The 21,326-nt window shown below is 41.7% G+C and overlaps 1 protein-coding gene across 1 annotated transcript in view; it reads left to right on the plus strand.

Annotated features, from left to right (window-relative positions):
- Positions 1-20,108, plus strand: part of LOC140487259 (uncharacterized) — a 32,924-nt gene extending 12,816 nt beyond the window's left edge. The window contains exons 4-5 of the mRNA XM_072586885.1: positions 14,976-15,167; positions 18,174-20,108. Coding sequence (XP_072442986.1) covers positions 14,976-15,167; positions 18,174-18,727 — 746 coding nt within the window. The 3' untranslated portion in view covers positions 18,728-20,108. The remainder of the gene's footprint in view (positions 1-14,975; positions 15,168-18,173) is intronic.
- The last annotated feature ends 1,218 nt before the right edge of the window (positions 20,109-21,326 follow it).

Genomic DNA, 21,326 nt, shown 5'->3' on the forward strand with positions numbered 1-21,326 from the left:
TTTATCAGAAGAATATCATGATCAAGGATGCAGGATTATATTCCTTTACAAGAAAACTTTCTTTGTAATGATCAAAGATTTTAATTTGATTAGATGCTGATTTTAGCATGTACACTATGCAGACCTTTCACTTGCTAACCCCGATTTGGAATCCCAACAGGCTACAAGGTCTTTCCATTAAATCTTCAAATTGAAATTTTTTTTTCAGAAAGTAGATAAACATCTTTCCACACAAAAATAAAATATTATATTTTATGTCCTTAATTTGGTCTGACCTGTATGTGACTCTATACCCAAAGCAATGTGATTGGCATTTACTGATGTCTGGGACATTGACAGTGAGTAGGAGAAAGTGAGGACTGCAGATGCTGGAGATCAGAGTCGAAAAGTGAGGCACTGGAAAAGCGCAGCAGGTCAGGCAGCATCCGAGGAGCAGGAGAATCAATGTTTTGGGCATATGTGAGGCAAGACTCTGTGAGTATGACTGTGTCAGGCTGTTGCTGTCCTAATTTTGGCACAATCCCCACCTTCCCCCTTTCTCCACTGCCCAAAAAGCTTAGTGAGGAGGATTTTGCAAACCAACTGGAGACGGTACACCTTTTGTTTTTGTCTGAAGCTATAGGTGATGCTCATGACTCTGTCAGTTTTGTTGCTTCAGATTTATTCTTTGTATTGGCTTGACACAATAGACTGCAGATTTTTGAAGTCAGGAAATCTAAATGGAAGATTCTACAAGGAGGTGCTCCTCCAGATAAGTGAGAAAGGGTGTAAAGTGAGTGAGAGGCTGTGAGTGAGTAAGGAAGAGTGAGTGAATGAGTTAGTAAGTGAATGAGTCAGTGAGTGAGATTGAGTGAATGTGTCAATGAGAGTAAGTGAGTGCTGGAGAATGATAGAGTTTGTGAATGACGGAGAGAGGCCATCCCAGACTGTGTGCCACCAGAGATGAACACAAGGGTGATGTTAGTTAAGCCATGGCCTCACTTCCCTCCTGATCAGGCTTGGTCTAAAAAGTCAGAAAAGCTTTTAGTAGTTAGCTGTGCTACTTGGCACCATTTAATGGTGACTTTTATTAAACAGTCATTTATTTAAGTTTATGACTTATTGTTTTAGACTTGTTTTTTTTTCTGATATTCATGTCTAGTGTTCTACCAAACCATATCTGTTTGAAATGTAGTCATCAGCCCACAAGTGAGAGTAAAATTGAAATGAGTCACTGGTATCTCTGTGAGGAAAGGTTGGACAAGTCTGTTCAATTAAGTGGTAGTGAGCAGTATGTTACAGAGTTCAGTAGCATTATGTGTCATGATCCCAGATTAGAGAAGGCAACACAATCCTCTGCAAAGATCTCTTAATGTAAATAAAGAATGAGGGAGATGCTGAGCCATTGCTTGGGATTTGACTGCACTTTTATGGGAATCACACTGCACTGAAATTCCATTCAATATATAAATGACAAAACTGTTTAATGTGACAGCAGCAACAAAGATCACTTATAGATATAGTCATTCATTGCCTTTACTTTCTATAACTTCAGAGCGGAATTTGAGAACATTACACCAATGAACATGGTCCACTTGTTTTACCTGAGGGAAGGAAAGAAAGATATGTTATATTGCAACTTTCACAGCTTTAAGGTATTCCGAAGCACATAAGAACCAATCAAGTCCTTTTAAAAGGGTTGTAATTTCAGAAGGGGAGCAGATAATTTGTATGCGGTAAGTTGTGATTGAGAAAATGAGCAGATAATTGATTTCAGTGATGGTGTTTTAGAAATAAATGTTCCCAGGACACCCCTCAGCTCTTCTTCAAATGGTCCATGGGCTCTGTAATACTCATGTGAGCCAGCAAATGGGCTGTCAATAGTTGAATCAAAAGGAAGTATTTCCAATAGTGGGCATTCTCTAAACACTGCATTAAACATCAGCCCAGATTCCATGTTTGATATCATAGATTCAGACAACATAGAAACAGGCCCTTCAGACCACCATGTTAATGTCAACTAACAAGCACCAAACTATATTAATCTCATTTATCTGCACTTGGTCCTTAGTCTACTATGCCCTGGCACTTGAAGTACTCATTCAAATTGTTCTTAAATTTTGCAAGAATACCCGTCCACTACTCTTTCAGCAACACATTTCACCTTTTCTACTACCCTCTGGATGAAAAATGTTTCACTCAAATCTCCTCTAAACCATTTACTCCTCACCTTAAACTTACACCCCATTGATTTTAGTCACATCTTCTATCAAGAAGGAGAAAGTCGGATATGTGGAGCAGTCCATCTTCCGCAGCTACAATGGCACCCCCCCACCCCCCCCTTTTCCTCTGCTACATCGATGATTATATTAGCGCTACCTCGTGCTCCCACGAGGAGGTTGAACAGTTTATCCACTTTACTAACACCTCCCACCCGACCTCAAATTTACCTGGACCATCTCAGACTCCTCCCTCCCCTTCCCAGACCTCTCCATTTCTATCTCGGGCAATCGACTCAACACAGACATTTACTACAAACCGACCAACTCCCACAGCTACCTCCCACCCTGCCCCCTGTAAAAACGCCATCCCATATTCCCAATTCCTTTGCCTCAGCCGCATCTGCTCCCAGGAGGACCAATTCCACTACCAAACAACCCAAATGGCCTCCTTCTTCAAAGACCGCAATTTCCCCTCCGATGTGGTCGACGATACTCTCCACCGCATCTCCTCCACTTCCTGCACCTCCGCCCTTGAACCCTGCCCCTCCAATCGCCACCAGGGCAGAACCCCACTGGTCCTCACCTTCCACCCCACCAACCTCTGGATACATCGCATCATCCTCCGACATTTCCGCCACCTCCAAACAGACCCCACCACCTCCCTACCCCTATCAGCATTCCAGAGAGACTACTCCCTCCATGACTCCCTCATCAGGTCCACACCCCCCACCAACCCAACCTCCACTCCTGGCACCTTCCCCTGCAACTGCAAGAAGTGCAAAACTTGCGCCCACACCTCCCCCCTCACCTCCCTCCAAGGCACCAATGGATCCTTCCATTTCCATTGCAAATTCACCTGCACCTCCACACACATCATTTACTGTATCTGCTGCACCTGATGTGGTCTCCTCTACATTGGGGAGATAGGCCGCCTACTTGCGGAACATTTCAGGGAATACCTCTGGGACACCCGCACCAATCAACCCAACCACCCCATGGCTGAACACTTTAACTCCCCTCCCACTCCACCAATAACATACAGGCCCTTGGCCTCCTCCATCGCCAGACCCTGGCCACACGACACCTGGAGGAAGAGCGCCTCATCTTCTGCCTAGGAACCCTCCAACTACACGGGATGAATGTAGATTTCTCCAGCTTCCTCATTTCCCCTCCCCCCCACCTTATCTCATTCCCAACCCCCCGAATTCAGCACCGCCCTCTTGACCTGCAATCTTCTCTATGCCCCCACCTCCTCTCCGGCCTATCACCCTCACCTCCTCCACCTATCGTATTCCCAGCACCCCTCCCCCAAATTCCCTCCTCCCTACCTTTTATCTCAGCCCGCTTGGCACACCAGCCTCATTCCTGAAGAAGGGCTTATGCCCGAAACGGCAATTCTCCTGCTCCTCAGATGCTGCCTGGCTTGCTGTGTTTCTCCAGCACCACATTTTTCATATCTTCCATCAAGAAAAGGTTCTCACAATCTACTCTGTCTATGCCTCTCATAATCTTGTATATGTCAATTGGATCATCCTTCAGCCTCCTCTGTTCCAGGGTAAGCAAACCCAGCCCATCCAGTGTCTACTCATAACTGAGACGTTCCATCCCAGGCAACATCCTGTTGAATCTCCTTTACACCCTCTCCAGTGCAATCATATCCTTTCAATAGTGTGGTGACCAAAATTGCACATAGGATTTCACCTACTGCCTAACCAATGTTTAATAAAGTTCCAATAAGACTTACTTGCTCCTATATTCTACACCCTAGCTAATAAAAGCACACCCCATATGTCTTCTTCATCACGCTATCTACAGATGCTGACACTTTCAGGGATCTATGGTCTTGTGCATCAAGGTCCTTTTGTTCCTCAGTATTCCCTAGTGATCTACCAGTCATTGTGTATATCCTTCCCTTATTAGACCTCACAGAATGTATCACTTCACACTTATCAAGATTAAATTTCAACTGCCATTGCTCTGCCTAAGTTATCAGCTGAGGCCATCTTTCTCGCTATCTGCAACATCACCAATTTTTATATCATCTATAAACTTACTAATTATACTTTCTGCATTCACAAGTACTTTGTGATTTTTGATATGCTAGCCTGCATGACTAATCCCACAAAGACTGGGTTATTGTTAAAACTTGAAGCTGATTAACAACACAAAGAGTTTATATGGCTAGAATACCAGAGACTTACACACATAGCCTGGGTTCTGTGCTTACTCATTACACACACACAGGTGACTGACTACACTGACAGTGTTACTTCAAGAGAATAACTGAAGGTGCAGTGTGCCCTTAATACAGGAATGTCACTTGCCATGATGTCAGGATTGGAATCCATGTCATTGTCAAACAGTGCACAAGTCAATGAGGTGGGATTCAAAATTGGATAATTCTGACTGAAATGGACAAGTTGCACAATCATCAAAACATCAAGTCTGAGGGAAAATGTCTCCTTATGGTTTGAATACAAGAATCAGATTCATTTTTCATTACAATACTGAGGCAATAGTGTACTGTCACAGGTGATGTCTTTCAGATTAGACATTTAACTAAGGCACCACTTCTAACCTGGTGACATTAAAGATACCAAGGTTCTATTTTAAAGATCAGAAAAGTTCTCCCAGTGATCTGGCTGATATCTGTCCCAGTATCAATGGCAAAAAAAGCAGATTATCTGGTCAGTCACGTGGCTTTTTGTGGGAGTTTGTTCTGTGCAAATTGTTTGGTACATTTCTTGGATTCCAAAATTGAGTACACCTTGCATAAAGATCTTTACTAAAATGCAAAGTAAATCCCTTTGAGATGGTTAGTAGTGATGAAAAGTTCTGGATAAACACAACAGTCTTCCTTCTTTTGTGTTTCTTTTATTATTCTCCTTTGATATTGTTCAACTGTGGATACAAAGTTCATGGATCATTTACATCAACGTAATTCAAACTATTAGCAAAACTGTTCAAAAGCCATTGTGAGGCAGGACATGAACTCTTCAGAACAACTGCAATAAATCCCAGGAATGTTATAATAACTTTTGATGAGCTGATTATCAGGAAAGACTTAATACAGGGTTCATAAGAACCGTAAACTAGTTAAAAGGGAAGGCTCAAGAGAGATTAATAAAGTTGCCAGGACAAGCAATAGAACAGAGAGTAAGGAAAGGTTCAGGAATCAAACTTTAGGCAAAGCAGATAAGAGGACAACTATGAGAGTGGAGGGCAGTCAATGCAGGTGTTGTGCTTAAATGCACACAATATATGAAACGAGGTAAATGAGTTTGTAGTGCAGATTGGAATTGGTGGGTATGATATTCTGGGTGTCACAGAGACATGGCTGCAAGGGTATTCGGGCAGGGAATCAAATATCCAAGGGTTTCAAAAGGACATGAAGATATGCAGAGGGTTGGGGTTGACTTGTTAGTAAGAAATGAAATTAACTTGATAGCAAGAAGTGATATAGAGTTGGAAAGCCTAGGATCTGAGTGGGTAAAGTTGAGGAACTGCAAAACAAAAGCAACCCTGATGGGAGTTATGTACAAGCCTCTGAGTAGTATTCAGGATGTGAAACAGAAAATAAATCAGCTGATAGAGAAAGCATGTGAGCAAGGCAGTACAACAATAATAATGGGGGACTTCAGTACTACAATAATAATGGGGGACTTCAGTACTACAATAATAATGGGAGACTCCAGTACTACAATAGTAATGGGGGACTTCAGTACTACAATAATAATGGGAGACTCCAGTACTACAATAGTAATGGGGGACTCCAGTACTACAATAATAATGGGGGACTTCAGTACTACAATAATAATGGGAGACTCCAGTACTACAATAGTAATGGGGGACTTCAGTACTACAATAATAATGGGGGACTCCAGTACTACAATAATAATGGGGGACTCCAGTACTACAATAATAATGGGGGACTTCAGTACTACAATAACAATGGGGGACTCCAATACTACAGTAATAATGGGGGACTCCAGTACTATAATAATAATGCAGGTGGACTGGAAAAATCAGCCTGGTAGAGGATCCTAAGAAAAGGAACTTATGGAATGGTTATGAAATATTTTTATCGAGCATCTTGTGATTGAGCCCACTAGGGAACAGGCAATTCTGGATTTGGTGATATGTAATAAGGCCGACTTGATTGGGGAACTTAAAGTGAAGGAACCCTTTGGGGGCAGTGACAACAACATAATGGAATTCAATCTGCAGCTTGAGACGGAGAAGCTGGAACCAGCTGGAATAATAGTATTACAATTGAGTAAAAGTAACTACAAAGACATCAGAGAGGAATTGGCCAGAGTTGACAAGAAAGGAAGCTTACCAGGAAAGACAATGGAGCAGCAATGGCAGGAGATTCTGAGTGTAATTCAGGAGGCACAGTAGGAATTCATCCCAAGGAAGAAGAAACATGCTAAGGGGAGGATGAGGCAACCTCGACTGACAAGGGAAGTCAGGGACAGCATAAAAATAAAAGGAAACCCATACAATGTGGTGGAGATTAATAAAACGCTAGAGGATTGGGAAGCCTTTAAAAACTAGCAGAAGACAACCAAAAGAAGCAAGTAGTGGTTGAAGATGAAATATGACTGTAAGATAGCAAGTAATATAAAAGGACAGTGCCTAAGTTTTTTTTCAGATTTATGAAAAATAAGAGAGAGACAAGAGTGGGCATTGGACTGCTAGAAAATGGGATTGGAAAAGTATTAAAGGGGAACTAAGATGTAGCAAAGGAACTGAATAGGCATTTTGTGTTGTTTTTCACCGTGGAAGACACCAATCGCATGCAAGAACTTCAAGAGAGTCAGGGCAGAGGTAACCAAAGTAGTCATCACTAAGGAGAAGTCACGAGGGAATCTAAGAGTTCTGAAGGAGATAGTTGAGGAGATCATAGAGGCAATGCTGATGACCTTTCAGGATTCATTGGAATCAGAATGGATCCGAGAGGACTGGAAAATGGTTCATGTCACCCCCTGTTTAAGAGGGAATTGAAGCAGTCGATGGGAAATTATAGACCAGTTACCCTGATTTCAGTGTTCCATTATTAAGGATGAGATTGTAAGAGTATTTAGAAGTGCATGGTAAAGAAGGGTTGAGTCAGCAAAGCTTCATGAAAGGAGTTCATGCCTGACAGATCTGTTAGAGTTCTTTGAGGAGGTAACAAGCAAGCTAAGCAAAGGAGAGCCGATGGACATGATCTAGTTGGATTTCCAGAAGGTCTTTGACAAGGTACAGCACAGGAGGCTGTTAAATAAGACAGGATAGTATGGTGTTAGGGGTAAGGTAATGGCACAAGGAGGAAAATGTGGATAAAGGGATTATTCTCAGGGCAGCATCCAGTGAGTAGTAGAGTTCTGCAGGGGTCTATGTTGGAACAACATCTATTCATGTTGCATATTAACGATCGGGACAACGGAACTGAGGGCATTGCTGTTAAATTTACAGATGACACAAAGATAGGTGGAGGGCCAGGTAGTTGTGAGGAAGCAGGGGGGCTGCAGAAGGATTTAAATGAGCAGGAGAGTGGGAAAAGAAGTGACAGGTGGAATATGTGGCAAAGTGTGAGGTTATGGGCTTGGGTGGCAAGAATAGAGGCATAGGCTATTTAAAAAAGGGAAAGGCTTAGAAATCTGAAGCACAAAGGAACTTCAATGTCCGAGTTCAGGATTCTCTTAAGGTTAACATTCAAGTTCAGTAGGCAATTAGGACAGCAAGTGCAATGTTCGCTTTCATTTCAAGAGGGCATGGAATATAAGAGCAAGGATGTACTTCTGAGGCTGTATAAAGCTCTGATTATTTGGAATTTGGAGCAGTTTTGGGCTCTGCATCTAAGGAAAGATGTGTTGGTGTTGGAGAGGGTTCAGAGGAGGTTAACAAGAATGATCCAAGGATGAAGGGCCTTTCATACAAGGAAAGGTTATAAAGACTCTGATACTATACTTGATGCATTTTAGAAGGATGAGGTGAGATTTCATTGAAACTTAGAGAGTAATGAAATACCTGGATTTACTAGATGTGGAGAAGATGTTTCCACTAGTAGGAGAGAGACTAGGATCCAAGGGAACTGCCTCAGAGTGAAGGGATGATTCTTTTGAACTGACATGAGGAGAAATTTCTTCAGCTAGAAGGTTGTGAATCTGTGGAACTCATTGCTGCAGAAGGCTGTGGAGGCCAAATTATTGAGTATATTGAAGACAAAGATAGGTAGGATAAAGGGATCAAGGGTAACAGGTAGAAAGCAGAAGAATGAGGGGTTGAGAAACATACCAGCCATGTTTGCATGTTGGTACAGATGTCTTGAGCTGAATAGCCTAATTCTGTTCCTAAATCTTATGGTTTTAAGGTCTTATGATTATTCGGATGTTTAGTATGTTGTGAGTTAATCCATTTCGCATCCGTATGTTTCAGTGTTAGAAACCATGAGCTCAGCCAAATAAATGGATTGGACTTGAATTTGGCATGTTTTTCTCTTCCTTGGCTGAAATAAAATAATATACATTTTTAAAATAACTTTAGGGCCAACAATAACAAAGTGAATAAAATAGGGAACTGAAAGTTGGCATAGCTGGAGTTCAAATAGAGGGCTTGGCATGAACAGCAGCCCTGTTACATCACACTTCCCTCCCTTCCTCCCTCCCAGTGTTCCAAGTTAACGAAGAAAAATTCAGAATTGCTCAAGTCACTGAGACTCCGTTAAAGTCTGATCTGGGTGTTCTCATTTGAAAGTTTTGAATATCAATAAGGTAAGAATTTAATTTCTTAATATTAAATTTAGGAGAATAAAGTTGAAGTATTGCATAGTTTATTGGATAAATAGTTTATCATGTATCATGACTAAAAACTTGAAATAAACTTAACCCCTTCACCATTATATAATTCAAAATTTAGTCATCCACGTAAGTTTAGCATGAAACATGAAAGTAACATTTGAGCAACCAAGGGAGATAATACTTTATGAAACAAAGTGAAATAACTATTTAAGCATTTGACAGTAACCTGTTATTGTAGGCTTTAGAAAGTTAAGCCTTTGAAGCTGTCACATCCAGCGATAATTTTAGTTGATCATATTCTGAAAAAAATGGTCATAGAGCTGTTTCCAAAGCAAAGGAATGACAATCTTTTATTCTTAATATCACTGAGCAACTTATTGTTGGAGCCCGTCACTGCAGCATTTACACAGATTAGGATAAGGCTCATATTGCTCAAAGACAGTCTGAGAGTTGAGTGTAAAATAGCATGTGATGAAAGAATTTGACTTCACACCCTCTAGCGTTTAGTCATAATAAATCAGTGTCAGTCTGAATTAAATCCTCACTGTTACCTCTCAGCACATAGTCAGATTGTGTTTCTTGTTGCTCACCGTTAACACACGTTCTTATTCTACCCCTTAGTCTTAACTGTTAGCACCTTTTCCTTCGCTACATTGATGACTGTATTGGCGCCACCTCGTGCCCCCATTAGCGGGTTGAACAGTTCATCAACTTAATCAACACATTCCATCTTAACCTCAAGTTCACATGGACCATCTCCAATACCTCTCTCCCCTTCCTGGACCTCTCCGTCTCTATCTCCAGTAACCGACTCAACATAGACATCTATTTCAAACCCAGCGACTCCCACAGCTACCTTGATTACACCTCCTTCCAATCCCCCAACCACCCTCCCCTGTAAAAATGCGATTCCTTGCTCCCAATTCCTCCATTTCCACTGTATCTATTCCCAGGAGGAGCAATTCCCCTCCAGGATGTCCTCCTATTTCAAGGACTGCAATTTCCTCTCCCATGTGATCAACAAAGCCCATCATTGCATCCTTTCCACTTCCTGCACCTCCATCCTCGAATCCCATCCCCCCAACTCCTAACAAAGATATAACCACCTGGTCCTCACCTTCCACCCCATGAAACTCCAGATACAGTACATTATTCTCTGCCATTTCTGCCACCTACAGTCAGACCCTAACACCAAAGATATACTTCCCTCCCAACCCCTATCTGTAGTCGGCAGAGACTATTCCCTCCGTGACTCCCTCATTAGGTCCAAGCCCCCCATCAACCCACCCTCCATACTCAGCACCTTCCCTTGCCACCACATGAGCTATAAAGCCTGCGTCCTCGCCTTCCACCTCACCTCCATCCAAGGCCCTAAAGGATCATTTCAAATCTGACAGAAACTTTCTTGCACATCCACCCAGCTCATTTATTGCATCTGTTGCTCTTGATGTGGTCTCCTCTACATCGGGAAGACAGAATGCCAACTCACAGAGCGGTTAAGGGAAGATGTCTGGGACACATGCACCCAACAACCCCACCACCCTGTGGCCAACCACTTTGTCTCCCCCTTCCACTCCCACAATGCCATGAAAATCCTAGGCCTCGTCTACTGCCAACTCAAACCACCTGTCAACTGGAGGAAGAACGCCTCATCTTCTGCCTTGGGACCCTCCAACCACACGTATCAACACTGATTTCACTAGTTTCCAAATCTCCCCTCCCCTTACCTCATCCCAGATCCAACCCTCCAACTTGGCACCATCTTCTTGACCTGTCCTACCTGTCCATCATTCATCCCACCTATCGACTTCACCCTCCCCATCAATCTATCACATTGCTTCCACCTGCAACCATCTATTGTCTTCCCAGCCTTTCCTCCAGCCCCTTCTCACCCCCCTATTTATCTCTGAGCTCCATTCCCCCTCCACATTCCTGATGAAGGACTTATGCCCAATATGTTGACTCTCCTGCTCCTCAGATGTTGCCTGACAGGCTGTACATTTCCAGCACCACACCTTTTGACACTGACTCTCAAGCATCCGCAGTCCTCACTTTCTCCTAGTCACTGTTGGCATACAGTCTATATAAATCACTGTTCACTATTAGCGTACATTTAGACTTTTTCCTAGGTGTAAACTGTGAATATACTGGCAGGATATATTTCTTGATGTACAATGGCACTATACAGTCAGATTGTGCATCTCAGTAATAACTATGAATACATGGTCAGGCTGTATTGCATCATTGAGAACAGTCAATACATAATCAGACTGTACTTCTTGGTATAAACTATTAACGCTTACACTATATTTTTCACTGATATTCAGTAGCACTCAGTCAGACATTCTCCTACATGTTACTACACTCCTTTTTTTTCCTGTCATTGTCTGACCCTATTGTCACTGCTAACCAGCAATACACAGTCAGACTCCATGCTTTGATGTAACAGTAAATACATGGTCAGACTGTACTCCTCATTGTTAACTGTCAACAAACATTTCACCCAACTTTATAACCCACCCACCACCCCCCCCCCACCCCCCCTGCCCTGGCAACCTTTCCCCACTCTTCCAATTTCCACTCCAACCTCTCCAGCTTCCACACAAATGTGTACTCCTGCTGATCTCTCCACTGACCACCTCATTCAGAAGGCCACAATCTCCATGGTTCACTGCTGTGTTCTGGCACAGATTCCAGACCAGACAGCACTGTCTGTGTAAGACAATAACATGACAACACAACTTGTGACATTCTAACATAAAGGTACCACCTCTCTTACTCTGTGCAATGGAATCGATATAGACAGTTGATTGTGTATGTCATTTTCAGTAACATCAGTAAGCAGCGAACCCAGACTATATGTGTAAGTCTCTGATATTGTATAGTTAGTATTGTATATAAATTGCAGTTAGCTGGCTAAAACATTAAGCAACTATCTGTGGTGTCTGTAATGTGGATTACAATTTGGAAAAAATAAAATGGTAGACTTGATCAACATCAAGATGCAAGTAATGCCTTTTCATGTAAAATGATTTCTTCAGAGTTTTAAAGTTAAAACCACAACAAAAGTCATGGGGCAGTATGCTTTAAAACATTGAAGAAGTTTTTTTTATATGAAAAAAGCCTTACTAATGTCCTGATGTCAATTAAGTTTACTACCAACTTTTTTTCCAAGTTGTGACAAAAGTAAGAAAAGCCCATGGAACATCATCGTTCAGTGTTATTGTGTAAGCTCAATGTACAGGAAGATATCTGCTACTATAAACCTATAATTCTTAAACAGCCCACAACATACAATATAGAAAAGAGCAGAGACGTCAACACAAGCATAATATCGAACTATATTGCACTATAACTGCATATTCGTATTTTAGAGAGCAAAAAGATAGAAAACAAAAAGAACCATGGATTGACATTTCTTTGACATTCTCTCAGAACCTCAGTTGTTTAAAGAAAGTATCAACTTTAATAATCTACAAATAAATAACAAATATTATTTATATGGCAAGTCAAGTTCTGTTTTTGGTGTGTAGTAGCCCCCAGGATGTTGATAGTGTAGGATTCCGCATTAGTAATCCCTTTGAACATCAAAGGGAGATGGTGGAATAATTTCTTATTGAAAATGGTCATTGCCTATTATTTGTGGGGGATAAATGTTACTTGCTACTTGTCAGCCTAAGCCTGGATATTGTTCATTTGAATATGGACTGCTTCAATATTTGAGGTGTCATGAATGGTGCTGAACATTGTGCAAATAACAGTGAACATCCCTACTTCTGATCTTACGATAGAGGGAAGGTCCTTAATGAAGCAGCTGAAGATGATTGGGGGTAGGACAATATCCTGAGAAACTCCTGCAGAGATGTCCAGGAGCTGTGATGACTGACCTCCAATAACCACAACCATTTTCCTGTGTTCTAGGTATGTTTCCAACTAGCTGAGAACTTTGCCCTGATTCCCATTGATTCCAGTTTTACTTGATGCCACGTTCAGTCAAATGTGATCTTGATATCACATCCACTCTCACTTGGCTTCTGAAATTCAGTGCTTTCCTACATATTTGTGCCAAGACTGTAACATTGCTTTTATTAATAGAGGGATGGAGTTCCGGAACAATGAGGCTATGCTACAGCTGTACAAAACTCTGGTGCGGCCGCACTTGGAGTATTGTGTACAGTTCTGGTCACTACATTATAAGAAGGATGTGAAAGCTTTGGAAAGGGTGCAGAGGAGGTTTCCTAGGATGTTGCCTGGTATGGAGGGGAGGTCTTAAGAGGAAAGGCTGAGGGACTTAAGATTGTTTTCATTGGAGAGAAGAAGGTTGAGAGGTGACTCAGTAGAGGCATGTAAGATAATCAGAGGATTAGATAGGGTGGACAGGGAGAGGCTTTTTCCAAGTATGGTGACGGCGAGCACGAGGCGGCATAACTTTAAATTGAGGGGTGATAGATATAGGACAGATGTCAGAGGTAGTTTCTTTACTCAGAGTAGTAAGGGTATAGAATGCTTTGCCTGCAACGGTAGTAGATTCGCCAACTTTAAGTGCATTTAAGTCGTCATTGGACAAGCATATGGACACACATGGAATAGTGTAGGTTAGATGGGCTTCAGATTGGTATGACAGGTCGGCGAAACATCGAGGGCCAAAGGGCCTATACTGTGCTGTAATGTTCTATGTTCTATGTATGTTCTATTTATTCACAGAATGGATGTGAGTGGCTTGAAACTCTCTTCCACACGCAATCATTGATTTTAGATTGGTGGTTAATTTTAAATATGAGATGATCATTTTTTTATTATGCAAATGTGTTATTGCACGGATCAGTTGAGATCTCATTGAATGGGAGAACAGGCTTGAGGGGCTGAATGGTCTACTCCTGTTCCTATATTGCTATGTCCCCGTGATATCATAATTTTGTATATATATTAGGTTGTAAATAAATTTTAGATATCTGACTCTAGAAGAACTTGACTCTGTGTGATATATTATTCAGACTGGTATATGCAGAGTAAACCACAAAATGGCATCACTGACCGCAATCCATCTCTCTGTCTGTTGCATCACATAACATCACACTACAGAACTAATCACCTCCCCAAACCCCAACCACAATCTCATCTCCTCCATCTCTATTCCTGGGCTGTCCTGCTCCCTGTCTTACTCAACAGGCCGACTGTCAGACTAGCTGTCAGGCTTTTAACTAGTGTCAAGAAGTGTGGTACTGGAAAAGCACAGCATGTCAGGCAGCATCTGAGGAGCACGAGAGACGATGTTTTGGATATAAGTCCTTATTTCAACTCTCCTGCTTCTCAGCTGTGGCCTGATCTGCTGTGCTTTTCCAGCACCACACTTTTTGACTCTGATCTCCAGCACCTGCAGTCCTCACTTTCTCCTAGGCTTTTAATATTCAGTCTACCCATCTGTCAGGCTTCAGGGCTTTCAGTCAGATTGACTATCAGTCTGTCAATTAAAATGGCTATCAGGTTGCCAGTCTGTCAGGCAAGTTAGTTGTCGGTCTTTCAAATTGTCAATCTTCCTTGCTGTTGGACTGCCGGGCAGGAAGTCTCTTTAAAAGCACTACCATCCAACACTAGCTTTAAGATTAGTTGGTTATCCTCGGAATCTGTGTTCTGTATTTCTTATCCACTCCTTTATTACCAAGCGCAAAAGCCTGGCTACTTAACATATCAGCCACAAATGTCATTCGCCCCAGTTTGGGATTCATTGGCTAAAGGTGGCTTTAGTTAAATCTGCATCAAAGGCACATACTAACCACAAGATGGGGCAGCACACAGAGAATTTATGGAGAGTTCTATTTGAAAATTGCTGTTCTTTTTTGGAGAACCACAGATAACAAAAGATTTAATTATCTTAAATGTAATCGATTTGTTTTCAATTGAATTTCACTGCAATTCTACCTTAATGTTTTGTGTTCTTAAATGCACAGTTTGATTGTGTGATATTCAAATCCACATCTTTGTGTGCCAGGTTCTGGCTTCACATTTTACAGGCGCATGATGGTTGTCATTTCGCTGATGCTCCTGGTGTCAATGCTGAGTTCATTAATTCAAGGCTTCGAATCCACTTCTGGAATCCCAGGGGTACCCGGTTGTCATGGAATACCAGGGATACCTGGCAAAGATGGCAGAAATGGTATAAAAGGAGCAAAAGGAGATCCAGGTAAACCAGCAGAATCACAATAAACCACATTGATGTTGTGTTCACATTGTAGATCAAAACATTACATCAGTTATTCCAGCGCAAATTACTGATGCATCTAACCATCGTATATAGAGTCAGGGAGATGGGCTCTTATTCGAAGCAAAATTAGAATTAGAATTAGGTTTATTGTCACATTTACTCACACAAGTACAGTGAAAAGCTTCCAAAGTCACTGCATAGGGGATCACTGTACAAAGGTACAGTGGTACAGATTCTTCAGAATAAATTAGAAAAAAAAGGAAACGAGAAGTCCAGCATTACAGACTTTCATGCCACTTTAGATACAAAAAGTATCGAGGTACAAAACCCTCGGGATAAATTAGAAAAATAAAGGAATAAAAAGTTCAGAATTACATCGTGGGCGGCACGGTGGCACAGTGGTTAGCACTGCTGCCTCACAGCACCAGAGACCTGGGTTCAATTCCTGTCTCAGGCGACTGACTGTGTGGAGTTTGCACATTCGCCCTGTGTCTGTGTGGGTTTCCTCCGGGTGCTCCGGTTTCCTCCCACAGTCCAAAGATGTGCAGGTCAGGTGAATTGGCCATGCTAAATTGCCCATAGTGTTAGGTAAGGGGTAAATGTAGGGGTATGGGTGGGTTGCGCTTCGGCGGGTCGGTGTGGACTTGTTGGGCCGAAGGGCCTGTTTCCACACTGTAAGTAATCTAATCTAATCTACACTCCTTTCAAGCAGCGAAGACTGAGCAGGTAACTCTGTTCTAGCCTCCAGTCTACTCAGGGCAGGCTTCACCTCAATACTCTCGAGGGTGGGTGTCTGCGCTAGGCTTCACCTCAAGGTGGAAGTTCATGAGGATACAGGGAGTCTATGCTGGCTTCACCCTGGACATTGCCAATGCCACCCATGTAGTCCATTCAGATTTATAGTATTGAACAAGACTGTTTGGCCCATTATATCAAAAGCATCTCTTTCCTAGGACAGCTCGAAAATTATTACCACTCTCCCACCCTCCAACACACTCTAGCTCCAAGGTAATTAGCTTCCCAATTTCAAATATTTATTGTGATTTTCCTTTAAAAGTTTTTAAATGTTCTGAATGTAAATAGAGCCTGGGTAATATTCCAGAGTAAAGCCTGATGTAAATCCAAGCAAGATGCTGCTCCCCAGTTACTGGAGAGCTGTGGGTAGTGTACTGAGATAACCAAGCCCAACCTCGATGTGGTATTGAGCAAGGGGATAAGCTAGCACAACTGCCCAGGTGTATATTTTTCTCAGCTTGTCGTGTGGCCTTTCCAATTGGTTTTCCATATTAGCCCTTCACTCAGCCCCAGCCCCACTATCATTTCCTACCCCCTTTGTGTGCACTGAGGTGTGCCCATGTTCACCCATGTATTCGCCAAGATGATGGAATGAAATTGCCTTGCTCTGACCCCAGAAGAATTTTTAAAAATTGCAAGATTAGCAAGGACAGTATTTAATGCCCTTCAGTTGGTGGCTTGAGATATCTACAACTGAGTGACTCGCTTAACCATTTAAGAGGACAGTTATAAGTTGACCACTTCTACCATGGGTTTAAAGTAAGTAGGAAAGCCAACCAGGTAAAGACATCAAGTTTCCTTCCCTAAACAGAATCAGTAAGCAGATGGGTTTCAGGCCAATGAACAGTTTTCAGATCATTAAGAATGAAACTGATTTATTAATGAACTGAATATAAATCCCCAGCTGCTGTGGAGGGCTTTGAACCCACCGTCCCAGAGCATTAAGGTAGACCTCTTCATTCCTAGCCCACTAACATTACCAGGATTGCACTGCCTGCTCTGGCTATTAGCCTTTCAGGTTATCTGTGCTTACCAAACAAATTCATTAATGTTCCCTCAGGGAAGAAATCTGCCACCATCACTCGGATTGGCCAACAAGTGGAGTCCAGTCCCAAACTTGTATTTAACTAGCAAGCAAGGCACTCAGTTCACAGCGATGGAAAATAAATGCCAAACAGGTCCAGATTCCCACAATTAGAAAATATTCTCAGTGGGGACAGGAGCAGAGATTATTTCACAATACAGAATTTACTGTGGTTATGGTGGTGGAAAATAACATTGAGAAATATTGTTCCCTCAGCTTTTGCTTTACTTACATTATGCAAGAGCTCATTCATGACTGTAACAGTTCTCTGCTGAATGTGACTACTCTCCTTACTCACTGTCTGAACGCCACGTTCCCTCAGCAATCTAATCCCAGTATTCCTTGTGGAGATCGCCTAAATATAAATATTATTAAACACTCATCAGATAATTCTTCTTCTCAAAGTATAACTTTTAAGCAAGTGTACAGACAAACATTAAAACATTTATTTAGTTTTGTATTATCCACCACATTTGCATAATTACCTAACCCACAAACCAGGATATACAACTGTAAATGTCTACAAGTTGCATTGACTTTTGCATTAAGAATTAAGTTTTTCTGGGCTGTTGGAAGTTTAACTTTTGGAAAGATGAGATAGTTCTGGATTGGTGAGTTCACTAGATTTCTAACTGCCAGCTCATTGGCTTTTTTTTTTGCATGTTTGTTCACAAACATTTATTTAAGGAGCAAATTAACCAGTTGGTGCTGTGGTTGTGGTAAGGGCATTGGGCCAGCACTCATATAGGGCCAGACTTAGTTTCTGGCACTGTAGGTTCAAATCCCACCTGAGGAACTGGTGGGTTGTAATTTCAATTAACAGAATTTGAAATTAAAAGCTAGTCTCACTGATATTGATCACCAAATTATCATTGATTGTCAGAAAAGCCCATCTGGTTTGTGAATGCCCTTTTTTTTGGACTTGATGCGTGGTTTTGGAGCCTACCACTATTCCTATTTATCCAGGCTGGGCATTGGCATATTCTGGCTGGCATGGACCATTTTGATTTAGCTGCTAGCCCATCACATCGAAGATACATTTCAAGGTTTGTTACATGATGATTTTATGTAATATTTAACAAAATGAATATCTGCTTTTTTGACAGGTGTCCCTGGCTTTGCTCTCTCTCAGGGTGGAGATGGCGAGAAAGGCGATACAGGAGACACTGGCCCAACTGGAAAGAGAGGGCGAAGGGGGTCTCCAGGGGAAAGGGGGGATCCAGGCAATGTGGGAGAGAAAGGGGAAAAAGGGCGATCAGGTGACCACAAGACCACATTAAAATCTGCCTTTTCTGCAAAGAGAGGGGGACACTCATATCCACCACGGGAGACCCACATCAGATTCAGTAAAATCATATCTAATGATCAAAATCACTATAACAGTGACACAGGTGTGTTCACCTGTAACATAACCGGTTTTTATTACTTTGTGTACTACGCAACGTCAGATAATAATTTATGCATTAACTTGAACATGAATGGAATAAAGAAAGCTGGCTTCTGCAATCACGGCCAGTTCTATCAGGCCAGTTCTGGAGGAATTGTACTCCACTTGCAGGTCAATGATGAGGTTTGGCTTGAAGCAACAGATTACAATGCCATGATGGGGAAAGAAGATCATGACAGTGTCTTCAGTGGATTTCTTCTCTTTCCAGATTAAGAATTCCTAGAAAACATTTGGCTGAATGCTCTGTTGGAAATTTTAAAAGTTTGTCTTTATCATGTGGCTAACATTTGCCGATTAAAATTGAGATAAATCATATCAGCTTCCTTCTCACAGTTGTGATACGTATTCACTGTTGCCAATTTATGAACTGTCCCTGTTTGAGTACTCACCACAAGTTATGATGTCAGTGTTGAGGAGGCTTTTATCCTTTTCTCATTGAGGAGCTGCATCCCTCACCAGCTATGAAACAAGTTACATCTTGGTCAAAATTTATTAGAAGGGTACAGACTATTGCAGGTACAAAGTATTATTACAAAAAGGCAGATTAGATGATTATACTCATGAGTAGAATTTCTAATGTGGAAGACTGTGTTATGTTGCAGCATAGTTGTTTATGCTGACTCCATCCATTATTGACCACAATGAGATTTAACTAATTTCATTGCTAAAAGTAATGGGTCTATCCCAGTGAGGGAATACTACCAAATCAATGATTTAGACAATGCACTCAGTGCCGCACAGTCAGATCTTACTCTTTTTTTCCTCAGCTATTTCAATCTCACCTGTAATATGTTACGGGATCTCTGTTCTCCTCTTCCTGCTCCCTGACCTGGGCCCCACTGAGATGGCCTTGTGTTGGTCTTGTTCTTAATCTGGTAATTTTACCTGGAAGCTACTTAAGTCCCACATAAAAAACATTGATAGCTCATGAGAGATAGTAATATTTAATTCATAAGTTCTTTGTTCGACACTCAAAAGCCCCACTGTTTCTGCTATCTTTCAATACTAACCTTGACAGACCATTCACAAAACATCGCACCATTCAGACATTCAACAGAGAAGCAAAGGTACACTTTGTAAAATGTATAAATTTAAGATTTGTTTACCAATGATGACTTACATACTTCAGCAGCAACTTCAATAAATCTGTAAACTTGCCTGAAAAGGTACTGCCCAATTGGGAGTTATCCCTCTATGTATAGTGATTCTCACTCTGCTATATATTAGATTAGATTACTTTAGATTAGATTACTTACAGTGTGGAAACAGGCCCTCCGGCCCAACAAGTCCACACCGCCCCGCCGAAGCGTAACCCACCCATACCCCTACATCTACATCTACCCCTTACCTAACACTACGGGCAATTTAGCATGGCCAATTCACCTAACCTGCACATCTTTGGACTGTGGGAGGAAACCGGAGCACCTGGAGGAAACCCACCCATATCATGAGAAACAGCCAGGAGATAAATGTAACTTGTTGATTGTTGTATTTCCTGTGCTAATAATCATGGCCTTTTTCTGCATTAAAACTGTATCTGGACTCACAAGCAATTTATTCAAGAACGTATTCAATAAATGTGTTTTACGTTGTAGATCTTCATCATTGCCTGATAACACCATCACTTCAGTGATGCCACATTAAAGTTAAGTCATGAACTGTCTATAAGTGCTGAATCATCTCCACATGGAACAAACTGGGTTCTTAGAACACAACCTTGAGAAGCTAACAATAAGCTAATGATAAGTGAGTTATCCAGGAATGCCTAGAGTCAAAGATCAACATGCCTCATTTCATTTGCTCAGTGGTAAGTGTTCAATAATGAGTTAAAATATCAGCATGATAATTTATCACACTGTTTTATTTTGGGTAAGTAGTAGAGAGTTCAGTTCTATGGAGAAATACTTCAATAAAGAATCAAACTTGGACATTTTGTGAGAGGTGGTTTTATGAACAGTGGGAGGAAATGTTTTACTGGTGCCTCAAAACAAAAGTAGTCTGAGACAACAGCTGACAGCGGCATTAATTAAAGTTAATAGTTTAACATGGGAGTCAAAGAAGGTATAATCACATAGGATTCAGGGTAACCTGGCAAGATGGATTCAAAGTTGGCTGGCTCAGTGGTAAGAGACACGGAGTGGTGTCACTGGAGGTTAGTATGCAGTGGCATACCACAGAGATCAGGGCTGGGTCCCTTATTGTTCAAGACATGTATAAACAATATTGATGCGAATGTGGGAGAGGAAATGAGTAAATTGTGAATGATGGAACATTTGGCCAGGTGGTTGACAGTGAAGAAGAAGGTGTTAGAGGAAGATGTAATTGGATCAGTTGGAAAAGTAATTGAAATTTAACCTTGATAAGAATGAGGTGATGCATTTTGGAAGAAGGAACAAGACAAGGGAGTACTCAATGAATGGCAAAGCACTAGGATGCTCAGAGGAACAGAAAGATCTTGGGCTGTTTGTCCACAGATGCCAGAAAGCGTGAGGGCAGATTAATTGTGAAGTTAAGAAGGCAGACAGAAAGCTTGCTTTTATCAGTCAAGTGGCTGAATATAAGTGGAGGGAAATCATGCTGAAGCTGTTCAGAACTTTTGTAAGGCCACAGCTGCAGTGTTGTGTGCAGTTCTGATCTTCACACTATAGACAGCATGTGATTGCTGCGGACATTCACCAGGATATGACCTGGGATGGAGCATTTCAGCTATGAAGAGAGGCTTGATAAGCCCTGGTTGTTTTCTTTAGAACAGAGAAGGCTAAAAGGAGACCTGATAGAAATGTATAAGATTATGAGAGGCATGAATGGGATT

Source organism: Chiloscyllium punctatum, chromosome 16, assembly GCF_047496795.1.
Source record: "Chiloscyllium punctatum isolate Juve2018m chromosome 16, sChiPun1.3, whole genome shotgun sequence".
In the NCBI taxonomy this organism is placed as follows: Eukaryota; Metazoa; Chordata; class Chondrichthyes; order Orectolobiformes; family Hemiscylliidae; genus Chiloscyllium; species Chiloscyllium punctatum.